General features: G+C 35.0%; 1 protein-coding gene across 1 annotated transcript in view; it reads right to left on the bottom strand.

Annotated features, from left to right (window-relative positions):
• The window catches only part of LOC145284635 (uncharacterized), a 96,170-nt gene that overhangs the window by 64,729 nt on the left and 17,548 nt on the right, over positions 1 to 13,893 (bottom strand). Inside the window, exons 6-7 of the mRNA XM_080133540.1 lie at positions 8,124 to 8,345; positions 4,751 to 4,899 (exon numbers count right to left, since the gene is read on the bottom strand). Of these exons, the coding sequence (XP_079989666.1) occupies positions 4,751 to 4,899; positions 8,124 to 8,345 (371 nt within the window). The remainder of the gene's footprint in view (positions 1 to 4,750; positions 4,900 to 8,123; positions 8,346 to 13,893) is intronic.

Consider the following 13,893-nt stretch of genomic DNA (forward strand, 5'->3'; position numbering starts at 1 on the left):
ACACAAAATGAAATAATGTTAAATATTTACGTAGACGAGTTAGTCAGTGAATATATATGCTAAAGCACACACACACACACACACACATATATATATATATATATATATATATATATATATATATATATATATATATATATATATATGGCTGCCATCATTCTGCATTCCGAAGAATCATTGTTGAAAATACTAAAGTCTTACAAAGCGATAATAATATAGATTGAAAGTACTTGAAGCGTTATATATAAAGACAAAGAAGCCCCAGATAAATAATGTAATTTACGAGTGTAGTCGAAATATTTTAAAATGTTTAGGGTCGTAAATTTTAAATTTTTAATATGTATATATGTATAATTTAAATTTTAAATATGTATATATGTGTAATAAAATAAAAAAATCGACGTGAACCTCCCCCGCTGTTAAAACCGCCCACTTAATTCTTAATTAGCTACCACGTGACCATGACAAGAATATATATATATATATATATATATATATATATATATATATATATATATATATATATATATATATATATATATATATATATAATTTAAACCGTAATTTTTATAACACAATTTTAAGAAATAATATGCCTTAGGTGATGGAAGTATTCCAATCGAAAGCGCTTGCTAAACAAACATATGGATCCGAATTAAATAATTTTGAAAAAAAAACACAAAAAAAAGTAAAAAAGGAGATAGTGAAACAAAAGAATTCCGTGCTTTTCAAGAATAATCAAAAGTCACAAGGAGCAAGATATGGACAATAGGAGGAGCGAGGAACTGTCTTGATGCCTATCTTGGTAAAATAGTCTGTGACAGAGATGGAGCACCCTTAGGACAAATCTTCTGCATCTTCAGTTCCTCACGAATAATTGTGTGTACAGTTCCCACACTGACATCAAACTGTGAAACACACGACGGTCCTTATCCATTAAATTCTTTATTTGGCTAATCAACTCTTATCATCCCTCACAGACTCGCTACCTTCCTTTGAATCTCTTATGTCACTCAAAATCTGATGTTAAATTCATACAAGATGGTCCAAAAGCAGCCTGAAGTATTCCATACATTTCTATGGCATTTTTTTTTCAAGTTTAAAACAGAATGTTATTGCATATTGTTCTTCTAAAGTTCAGATTGCATTTTTTTGATTCACCAGCTGTGACAAACAGGATTTAGTAGAGTGTACTCCAATTCCTGCTGTAGCTGCTCATTTGAACCTAAATTCATAAAAATTGGTCAGTCATCTCATAAGATGTACAGTAATAACATACTTAATTTTCAAGAGTCTGCGACAGTTTTAAATGCCTGTACAAACAAACTATGGGAACTTATTAAAAGCACCTTGTATCTGATGCTTTAGGTTCCCATGGCGGCTTTCCATATACAGGATATCGGGATAATCAGATCAACAAGAATGTACTCAACTATCACCTCAATCTGATAGCTAGAATCAGACATAACATAACATAGATCAAAGATGGAGAGAGTAACATTAAATTTAAAACGTTAGGATGTTTTAACAGCAACGATAAATTAGGAGACCTGAGAGCTGCAGACCTCCACGGCTGGATCCCCTGCCTCCCACAAAAGAGAAGACGAAGATGACAACAATAAAAAATTATTTCTTCAAACTCCTTTCTTTATGTTTTTATGTTCAATTTTAATTTCAGTGAGGAGACATCGTGGAATGACTGCCTTAGTCACGTAGGATTTCTATAGTTGGACGTAGGAGACATGAAGTATGTTTTTCAAAGTCCACATATTTCATATGGTTGTGACTTGCATGCCTTTAGATCTCTCTTGAAAGGGATGGTAATATAACAAGATGATCGCGGCTTTGGAATGAAAACGGCCTGATTTTATCATTCATTAATTCTAGTGTCATAGCCGTCAATTTCTGTACCAGGCACTGACGGCTATGACTCTCCATCTATCTATCTATCTCCCTCAAGGTATTCATGAATTTATTGTTGCCAATTATTTACAACCCTATTCAAACTGTTTCTCGAAAGTGTTTGCAGTATTGCTATAGCTTTCTTTGCAATTGGTTACAGTTTCTTTCTGTCCGAGCAGTGCCCATACTGGACGATTGAAAACCATGAAAAGAATTATTCTTGATTGCTTCCATATTACATCAATCACTTTATTTTGATGACCTCACGTTACCCTGATCAGAAGCGGGTGGGCTGAAGCGGTTTCTGGACCTTGCCCAAGAGTCTCTCGCAGACTAGCAGAGATAAGGAAACACCTTACTCTTCCTTTGATAGTAGTGCTGTGCTGTCATCTTATACTAGTATTCTCAAATGGTCATCCAACTGGCAGAGAGTCGCAAACCTGATAGGCCCTGAACTGGCATCTAAGCTCCAGCCTCTGTCCTATCTATGAAATGTTGCATCCCTCTGCCTTTTCTACAAGTATTTTAGTGGTGAATGCTCTGACGAACTGCAATCACTTGTGCCCCCACGACGTGAGCACCCTCGACAAACCCGACAGGCTGCTAAATCCCACCCCCACACTGTAGAGATCCCTAGATGTAAAAGATTTTTCTACTCCAATAGTTTCTTCCCCAGAACCGCTAGACTTTGGAATTCCATTCCAGGTTCCTGGTTCCCCAACAGTACTGACATGCAGAAGTTCAAGTGTAACGTGAACCGACATCTTGCTGTCCAAATCCTTACATAGTACCCCAGTAGTTGTTGCCCCTGATAGTAGCCCCCTACACCAAAGTGGCAATTTGCCTTATTTGGGGTGAAAATGCAATAAAAAAAAAAAATTAAAAAAGTGGTCAGGTGCATTGTCATTGAACTTTGGTGATCTGACTGGAACCGTTGTGTCAATGTGATCATGTCATATGATGATATATCATTAAATTCTAATGTGATGGCCATGTGCAACTCAATAAATCTACCATTTTCTTGACCTGATGTTTGTTGAATTATTAATTGCCTTTAAAAGGAAAGAATATCTGACTTTTTTTTTTCTAATTTTATTCTTTGTTTACATATAAATATTTTCTTAAAAAATATGCATTTTAAAAAGACTAAAAAGATCTTGTTTTAACTATGGATAAATTCTTTACATTTAAAAGAAAGGACATATTAGATTACAAATAAATGAAAAATAAAAATTCTTGTATAATCTCTGGACAAATGAAAACATATGCAATATAGGTGCTAACCTTCTTTTAAATATTGATCGTGTTGATGATAATGATTTATTCAATGCATGCATCAAGAAGAGTACTCCGAATCAGCAACCTTGTGCCAGACTGATATAAATGCATTTAAAACAAGATATAAATGAATTTAAAAGTAAACGAATCAAATGATATGCAATAGTGTAAAACAAAGAACAAAAACTTTAGAATCTAAATATTTTCCTTTCAACACTAGACAGATGAGACGTCAAAATTTATATTCTTCTCATTCTATATTTGATCTAATACAGACTTGTTAGGTTTTAAGACATTGTGTTGAGCAAAGATGGCAGCATAGTTCAGATCAGTAACCAAGATGGCGACCAAGAATAAATGCGGTCCGTGGCATAGTTAACCTCTTAAGTTCTGAGATATTATGTTGAACAAAGATGGTGGCGTAGTTCAGATCAGTAACCAAGATAGCGACCAAGAATCAAATGCGGTCCGTGGCGTAGTTAACCTCTTAAGTTCTGAGATATTGTGTTGAACAAAGATGGCGGCGTAGTTCAGATCAGTAATCAAGATGGCGGCGTAGTTCAGATCAGTAACCAAGATGGCGGCGAAGAATTAAATGCGGTCCGTGATGTAGCAAACGGCGAACTTATTGAATCCAAAATTCGACACTTTTTATAATAATTTTGCCACGTTTTCATTGGTTGTTTATCACAGCCGTTGGTTATAAAAATGATTGGCGAATCCATTCGTCTCATACTCCCATTAGAAGTCAAAAACATTTTATATACATGATATATTTGTTTTTATTATACTGAGTTCGAGTGATTCATTTCATCCTAGATGACAATAATAGTTCTGTTAATATCACTTAGTACAACGCTTGTGTTTTTTTGTTTTTTTTTATAAGGAAGTCACCACTTATCAAGGCCCAGAGACCACTCGGGGATAAGGATTATTGCGTGTACAGTAATCAGTGGGATAATATCGTAGTAATCGCTAGTAATGGAGATCTGATAAAGTGTTTTAAAGGGGACGGTTCATCAGGAACTTGTTTATGTTGGACTTGAAGACATCCAAGTTGTAGTCAGGTGGGAAACAGGAAAACGGAAGAGAGTTCCACAGGTGTGCAGTTCTAAGGAAGAAGCTTTATTCATGGAATCTACGTTTGGATTTAGGCACAGATAAAGAGTGGGGAAAATTATTGACAGTGGTTTCAGCTAGTATGTAGGTAATAATATAGTATACAGCAACAATGATACAATACTCAGTAACTCAGTAAGTTAACATTAAATTTAAAACGTGATTTTAAAGCATGCATCAAATCATTGTATTTTTTAGAAGGACTTTAATTGCTCCTAACTGTAGCCGTACTCTTAACTTAAGGAAATAAAACATCAGCAGCAACTTACCTATTCCTTAACGCTCAAGATGAAGGTTAAAGGCAAGATTAAGGACAGGTATAAATGAAATATTATCACAAATCTGAAAAGCGGTCCTTACCTGCTCCAAAATTACTTTTTGGCATTGCTTGCCTGAATGTAATATAAAATAACGTTCTAATTTTAGTTTTATCAAGAAACTCAACACCTACGGTGAATTTGTCCACAAGAGAGACAATGTTGTAACGAGCGGCTTGAAAAGTTTCAGAGTCTTGCTGAATTTTCTGGATCGGCAAATTCGGTTGTACCATTTCCACAGAGGATGAAAACTTGAAAGCAGCTTAGAACTTTCTCTGATTTCCTGGAAAAATATTAAAAAATAAATGATATTTTCAAATCTGTTCATTTTTTTTTTAAATTTAATTAAATAAGAATATGATAAGAAACAATTTTTAAAACCAAATTCGATTGTAAGAGATATTTTGTTCGATAAATGAAAACTACATGAATCAAATATTTCGGTCAACACCGACCATTCTCAGTAAATTATAGACTTAGTTCATATTTAAATTTTTTTTCCTCATTGTTGAGCTATAAAGACTAATGCCGATGATCTATTGTGAAATGCACACTGTTATGAATGTCTTATTTTGTTTGTGTCTTAGTTTTGTATAATGTGCATATTTGATTAATTAGGAATTTTGTATATTAAATTTATCATTACAATTTATCATTTCAATTTATCATTACAATTTATCATTTCAATTTATCATGAATGAGAACAATAAAGTATGCATTGATTTCAAATATGCTAAGTCGTCCATTTTTATAGATTTGCTCATAAATTATTTTTGAGGGGATGGATGAATTTTTACTGTGTATATCTTGCTGCAGTTTAAAATGAATACTTTTTCAATCATAACTTGAGAATATTTTAACATGTATTTTGTATGATTAAAATATATGGTAAAAAGCCTTAGTAATATTAACGTTAGTCAAGTGAACTTTAGTATAATAATAATAATAATAATAATAATAATTAAGTTCTCTATCCCCTCTCCCATCACCTCCCTTTACCACATCACCCCCCCCCCCCCAAGAGAATGATGTCAAATAGCCGAGAAGGGTCAAGGAGGATTGAAAGACTGGGAAGAGAGAGCACTGACCAGACCTTTGCTGGACAAGTGTGAAGAGAATTGGGACCTTGGGGAGACTAATCGCCCCTCAAATTCAAGTGGAAACCAATGGTAAGCGGCTGTTGCAATAATGAAAGTTCATTTGCAAATGTTATCAGAAGAGGTGGAAAGTACTGGAAAACTGGGGAGACTGGTTGTAACTCAGCTTCCATAGAACACCACAGGTTGTTTTCAAGGAGAGATCCTTTATGACCTGTGTGAAAGCTCATTGTGAGCCAATAATTATAATAATAATTGATGTCCTTGAACAATATAATAAGAAAATGCCAAGTAGCATACAAGTTCACTAATAGAGATGAAATCATGAACCATCTAATGTACATGGATGACCTAGAACTGTTTATAAAAACAAAAATAGAACTAGAGACACTAATAAACGCAACCAGAATCTTCAGCCAGGATATCCAAATATTTTGAACACATAAATTAAAATATTTGCATGGAAAAAACATTCAAATATCAGGTGTTTTTTTTTTTGTTTCTTTTAAATAAAAATTAAAAGTATTCTAAATATAACTAAATGACAAAAAGTTTTAAACGATTCTAAAAAAATTAAAATAAAGAACTAAATAATTAAATGAAAAAAAAATAAGTAAAAGTTTTTTAATTAAAGAATCGTACGAAAAACTTTAATAAATATTACATTTCACTCTGCAAATTGCATCGTATACTTTTTGCAGAGAATTCATTGTCAAGCCCAAATATCGGCTTTTTTTTTTACTTTTAAGTGAAAAATAAAATAAGTTTTATTTCATAGGAATTAATAAGAAAAAATAAACATACGAAATAAGAAGCTAAAGTGGCCAAAAGGTGAGTGCTCACTACGCTAATGTCTTAGTAAAATAGAGTTATCTCCCTCATATCAGTGACGACATATCCAACAGCATGTTATAACCATTGATTTGTGATAAGGGCTTTCGTTAAGAGTCGTACTTCTTTGTTTACAAAGTCAATCAGCAGTAGTGACGTCAGACAAATTTTAAGGTTTGAATGACCAACACTGTATATAATGTAGCTTTTTTTTAAGCAAATACAAAAATAGAAGTTTTGGTAAATTTTTACTTGGTTTCCACCTTAACATTTTCCTTTAAAATAACGACTTTTTAAGCTTTTTTTATGCTGAAAACGAATATTGTCTTTAAACTTTCCATCAATAAGTAGATTTCCAGGTATTAAGCAATGTAATTCCTTATGTGCAAACACTAGGGAAGCATATAATTTTTCTCGTTTTTGATGAAAGGTATACACTTGTGATAAATAACTCCATTATCACCTTCAAGGGTTTCATATTAATTGATTCTGGCTCAACGTCTTTCTCTGATAAATATCAGTTGTCAGATCTTCATAAGAGACATTTTGCATCTATCTAGCAGCTTTCGTTAACTATTTTTTTCCCCTTCTTCACAACCCCCTTTCTCACAGAAGAGATAGTGCTAGTCTCTATCTAATTTATTGGTATTTTCATGGAAGATGCTCGACTGAGCTCCAATCTCTGATTCTTTCTCATTCACAACAAAAATTCGTTTTTCTACAACAATCGAAACTCTTCCAGTTCTTTCTCTATTTTCTTAGCATCACGAGAAATCTTCGTGAACAAAGTTTCTTTACAAGGTTATCTCATCTGTGGAACACATTACTAGGGAACTGCTTTTATGCAAACTACAACATAGTTATCTTCAAACGAAACGTCTTTAACATGAATTTGTTGCAATAATACATAAATGTCACCTAAATGAAGAAATTGGAAATCTGGAATTTTAATATTTCACCACTTTTAATATTGCTGACTTTATTGATTCTGTAAAAGTTATTGCTTAGCTTTATCATTATTTCCATGGCAAGTGCTCGTCTAAGCTCCAATCTCTGGTACCCCCACGCCAATCTTCCATGATAAACACCCGTCTAGCTGAAACCACTGTCAATAATTTTCCCCACTCTTTATCTGTGTCTAAATCAAAATGTAGATTCCATGAACAAAGCTTCTTCCTTAGAACTGCACGCCTGTGGAACTCTCTTCCGTTTTCCTGTTTCCCACCTGACTACAACTTGGATGTCTTCAAGTCCAACATAAACAAATTCCTGATGAACTGCCCCCTTAAGTAAGACACTTTATCAAATCTCCAATACTAACGATTACTACGACACTGTCCCATTGATTACTGTACACACAATAACCCTTATCCCCGAGTGGCTTCCTGGCCTTGATAAATGGTAACCTCCATGTAAAAAAAAAAAAGTAATCAAACTTAGTTTACTGTATTGATCAATTTTGACAGACAATCGTTCCATCCAATTAACCCGTATCTTGAAGTGGCTATTGGCCTTAATAAGTTGCGACCAATTTTTTTTATTCTGCTCATTTACCAATATTTATTTTTATTGAACAAACCTTGTGAATTTCTCCTTTTATGTAGGTCATAGATTGGGTGTATTGGCTGCCGAACTGCTTCAATCTTTGGATGACGTATTGTGCCATGGGTGAATCCAACTGTGTGCATAGGGATGTCAGGTGTTCCAAATGCAGCTCCCACATTTTGACCTCTTCAGAGGGAGTCGGTTCTTCACTGAAATTCGTGAACAAATCTGCAACACCATCATGATGCAAAAGAGTCTGCAATGGAAGTCAAAATAAGTGTGACATTGTAGTTCATGGATTGTTTTTACATTTTTTTTTTTTTACATTTTCATCTCAAACAAAGCACAGTGCCACTTTGATGTAGGGGGCTACTATCAGGGACATAAGTTGCAGGGATACTATGTAGGGAGTTGAGCAGCAAGATGTCTGTTCACATTACAATTGAACTTATGCATGTCAGTACTGTTGGAGAAGCAGGAAACCGGAACGGAATTCCAAAGTCTAGCAGTTCTGGGGAAGAAATTATTAGAGTTGAAGGCTTTCTTACATCTAGGGATCTCTATTGTGTAAGGGTGGGAATTTGCTGCTTGTCGGGTGTGTTGGAGGGTATTTACGTCAAGGGGGTACAAGTGCTTGTAGTTTGTCAGAGCATCCACCATTAAAATACTTGTAAAACAGGCAGAGAGATGCAACATTTTGTCGATGGGACAGAGGCTGAAGCCTAGACGACAGTTCAGGACCTATCAGGTTGTCGACTCTCTTTTGAACCCTGTCCAGGAGTGAGATACTAGTAGCAGATGCACCAACCCAAATGTGACAACAATACTCCATACATGGGCGAATGGTTGCCTTGTAAAGGTACAGGATACTTCAGGCGTAAATTTTAATGAATACTTTAACACAATCTGTACTAAAAAAAATGGAGAAAGAACTTGAATGTCTACAAGATACAGTCCTCAAGTGCCTAACGGTCTCTCTGTACAAGAATTTATTACGACAACCTGACAAGTAAACCGTGAGTAAATATCCAAAATAACACAGTGTTTGAAACCTCAAAAAGATCCCCTCAGTATGGCTAGCTCGCATAGGCTTATACGAGGTATAATGCACTTTCTTCAAGTGATGCTATCTCTAATCTGGATACTTCACTGGACTAGATGAATTTTTCTCTTAGAATCCGCTAGGACCAAGAAATCACCAGAAAGATATTCTATAAGTCAGTTAACTGGTCAATTAGTGAGAGGAAAATTAATCTTCTTTACTTTTTTACTACCAGGACAGTTCCAAAAGTAAAGTCTCCTATTTTTTTAACTCCAAAAGTTGAAGAGTTATGAAGACGGGAGTGATATCATTACAACTGCGACCTTTTCTGCTCCAGAATTTATTTTCCTACATAGCCACCACCATTCTCAAAGCACTTTTGCCAAGAGTGGTGCATCTCTGCTTCGGATGCATTTCGGTCATCATGGCAATGCAATTTGCAATTCCCTCTTATACATTCGAGTGGAATAAAAATAGGGGGCTTTTTAAGGACATGTCACAAACTACCTGAATATGATACACACTTAACTCTCTGCTACTGCCTGCTCTCTGAGACTCCCCTTTACAGCCAGCGATTCCAGCAGCTTACAGTTTCTCCGGCAGCCCCAGCTCACTCCTGCAATTTCTAACGACCTCAGCGACCCCATTTCACTCCTGCAGTTCCTAGCAACTTCAGCAGCTCCATCTCATGCCTGCAGTGACTCTGGAAGTCTCCAGCTCACTCCTGCAGCTTCCAGCGAGTCCATCAGCCTCCATCTCACTCCTGCAGTCTCCAGCACTTTCAACCAACATGGCCCTTGACATTCAGCCTCCAGCTTCAGTGCCTGTCAACGTTCAGCTATCAGTTCCAGTGTCCTACTGACGATCAGCCGCCTGTTCCAGTGCCAACTGACGCCCAGATATCTGCTCCAGTGCCTACTGATGTCCAGCTACCCATTCCAATGCTCACTGTCAACTTTTGGAACGCCCCTTGTAACTCAACATTAAAGAGACATCTAATAGCATGTTTGAATATCAACCTATCTCATATAGTGACCAAGTGTAAGCACCAAGAAGAGGTCTATTCATTTCTGAGAATTTTGATCAAAGTAAAATAAAACAAAAACGAAAATAGAGAGTTTGAATTACACCATCCTCAATTATTTTCAGTCTCTATATACAAGGTTTTGTCAGAACAATCTGACATGAGAATACTTAACCTTACAAATAAAACTTGCCCAAATGTTATAAACTAGCAAAACCTGTGGAAATCCCATGGAATGAGAAATATATTTAACTAGCGGAGGTACTCGGCCTTGCCCAAGTGTGTGGAGTAAGGAAGCACCCCCCCCCACCCCAAAGTAGGAAGCCCAGGTAGATAGCGATATTAAATAAAAACAAAAAAGTGGTTATAGGCAGGCAGGCTCACGCCCGTGATGCGAAGGAAGAAAAGAAGGTGAAATAAAACATGAAATTTCTGTCATTGCATCCATGGCAAAACCGGAAGTCGCAAACGTCGAAAGTAAGCGTAGTCAATCGAAAGGAGACAATGACTTGCAAAAAATGTCGATGGAAAAACCGACCCCTCCTTGTAGAAAACTGGCGAGTTGAGGGTGAAGGAATTAATGTTTTTAACCAATTTTTCGATATTTTTTGTCCGAAAGACCGTGCTTTAAAACTATACCGGTTTTGTCCGGTTTCGACGCATTTGTCAGAAGTTATTGGTAGACAGACACACACACATTGTGCCTTTTATATATTAGATCAACAAATATGTTTTGATAAAGCTGATATTTTTTTGAATAGCGTACAAAAATATTTTTTGAACAGAAAGACTAATAACAGACAGCAAATCTGAGTTTATTAACATTTCTATGTAATTAGTGTCCATTGTATTTTAAATATAGAACTAACCAAAATGACATAAATTAATAAGTACTAATTCAGAAATTGATATTGTGCTACATAGTTCAATGCAAATGATAAAATCACATTGTAAGACAAAATCTTTAATTTATTCCTTTAGTCCAGCAAATCTTGGCAGAAAATGTTCTTTTCTTTTTGCCCTGTTTTTTTTAATGTTCTCTTTTTATGTAATGTTTCACTGACTTCTTTCTCACACCATTACAACAATTATCACATATTATTATTATAATCATATTCGAAAACAAGGTTACATCACAAAGGGAAGGGACTCTCATGTTCTTGCCCAGAGTTGCCAGTTTGGCCTTTTTAGAGTTTCAAAAATTATATTTGGCCCTTTTCAAAATGTAATGCATGGATAAGGAGAAGGACAAGCCGAATATTATATTACATAATATAGTAATTGAAACCTAAATAAAACAACCATGGGCATTGTTTTACATTGGATCATACAAAAAGTATAAACTATAACATAATTAAGTGACCAAGGGAGAAAGTGAAATTGCTTTACTAACTCAAAGAGGTAGAAAATACTCTCCATTGAACACATGCATATGTAAGGAGTGAAAACTTTGGCAAAATTATGATTTACAACAGTTATTGTTTGCACACAATGGAGTTCTATTTCTACTATTATATAAAAGTAAAAAGTGTGTGTGTGTGTGTGCGTGTGTGTGTATGTGTGCATGCGTGTGGGTGTGTATGTGTGTTTCGTTTCCTATGGACTTCAAAACAGCTAGGCCATTTTTTATAAAATTTCACACAAAGGTACTTTATGTGCCTGCCACTGTTCTTAGATAGCTTTTCTATTGGAATGTCGTCAATAAGTACCGGTAATCGATAATCAAAATAATCCAATGAAAGAAGGAACGAGCGATTTTGACAAAAGTTAACATCTTACATAGCCTTACATCACAAATGCATTTGAGAAGTTTTATTACCACACAAGCCGAAAGCCCCAGCACATAAAATCAACACTAAGTTCTTTAATATGACAGGCGCACATTCAAGATAAAGGTTTCTGTTTAAAGCACAATTGCACTATGATACTTGACTTTTTCATTTTAAACTTAAATTCAAGCACTTATCACAACACAAGCAGTAAGGCCAGGTATATAAAATCAACAGTAGGTTTTTTGATATGACAGATAAATGTTTCTGTTTATAGCAAAATTGGAGCATGATACTTGACTTCTGTATTTTAAACTTTAATGCAAGCCAACATATATAAAAAATAAAATAAAGAGTAGGTTCTCTACAGTGCAATGTAGACTACAATGTATTGTGGACTAAGTCACTTTGGAGAGACATGTGAAGCTTCCTTCCAGTGCACTGTGATGAGTCCTCAACTGGAGCAGGAAATCAATCGACTCTTTCATCGATTTTGATGACAATAAAAATATGGGAGTGTGAAACATTCGTTGATCATCACTCAATCCCGGGCAACGTCGGGTCTCCTTGTTGGTACAAGATAAAGATAATTATTTCCTTATTCCATATAGTTTCAAAAATTGGCTTTTTTTTTTCTAAGGAAAAACATTTAGCAAAAGAGTTTTCTATAGACTAGCTATAATTTTGCTGGATGTGTGTGTGTGTGTGTGTGTGTGTGTGTGTGTGTGTGTGTGTGTGTGTGTGTGTGTGTGTGTGTGTGTGTGTGTGTGTGTGTCATAGATGTTTGTCATTAACCCCAGAAAGGAGCCTCTTAATTTCTTAGAACTTACAGAAGTAAAAAAATACAAAAATGGACAAGATTTGAATGCCTATGAGACACCATTTTTGAGTGTTATTGGTTTCTCTTTACAGGGATTTGCCAGGGCAATGTTACATAAAGATATTTTGCCTTACAAGCAAACCTTGACCAAATATTTAAAATAACACAATACCAAATAAGAACTTCTTGGCATAAATATGCACTGAACAATACAAAGACTGGTGAACCTTCTCCAAGTGATGCTACCTCTTGTAACAGCACTAAACTGGATACTCCACCAGATCAGATAAATCTTTATGTAGAAATCCCATGATCAAAAAAAGACAACAAGAAATATAAACTATACCGAAGTGGTCAATTGGCAAGATGAAAATTTATATTATTCGCTACTTTACTAACTGAATATTTGAAAGTAGAGAAGAACCTTAAAAGAACACCAATATATCTATTTATCCGATAAAGAGATCAAGTGTTAGCCCTAGGTAGGCAACCCTTTGATTTCTGAGAGCTAATTAAGCAAATATGAAAAAAAAAACAGTATGGATAATTATTATCTATAAGGCAAGAATATATAAAATCCACAAAGGAAAAAAAAAAATATGAGACTCAGGCAGGTTTCAAAACCATGTCAAAGAAGGGATACACTCACAGGTAGTATCATCTTAACTACTTTTGTTTTTTGAGAATCATATTATTAGCAAATGTCGAGAAATTACTTTGTCCATATTGAATATCATATGTTTTGTTTTACTAGGTGATCCCTCCAAAAAATCACATATCACCCATTGAATTATTAATAAAATTCACAATCCGTTCTGCAATACAACCATATCTGCCACAAATAAACTTCAATCTATGCTTGACTTGTCCACCAAGTTCCAATCATGAATATTCAATAGTCTTTGTTTTATAGCAGTTCAATGATAAGTACACCTGAATACGACTTGAAAGATTGTCAAAAACTCTCACGCACCCCTCTGTTGGCAGTGCATTGATTTTGGTTGTGATATAATTCTTCAGTTTGGTGAGTGTTAAGATATACATTATTTTTGAGATTGTACCATTGATACAAATCTGAGCGTTCACGTCTGGTTAGTGTGAAGTCTATTCAGGGTCACATTTCTTACTGATGAGACGATCACCAGTGTT

The sequence above is a fragment of the Euprymna scolopes genome, chromosome 9, assembly GCF_053919585.1.
Source record: "Euprymna scolopes isolate OS-2025 chromosome 9, ASM5391958v1, whole genome shotgun sequence".
Lineage (NCBI taxonomy): Eukaryota > Metazoa > Mollusca > Cephalopoda > Sepiida > Sepiolidae > Euprymna > Euprymna scolopes.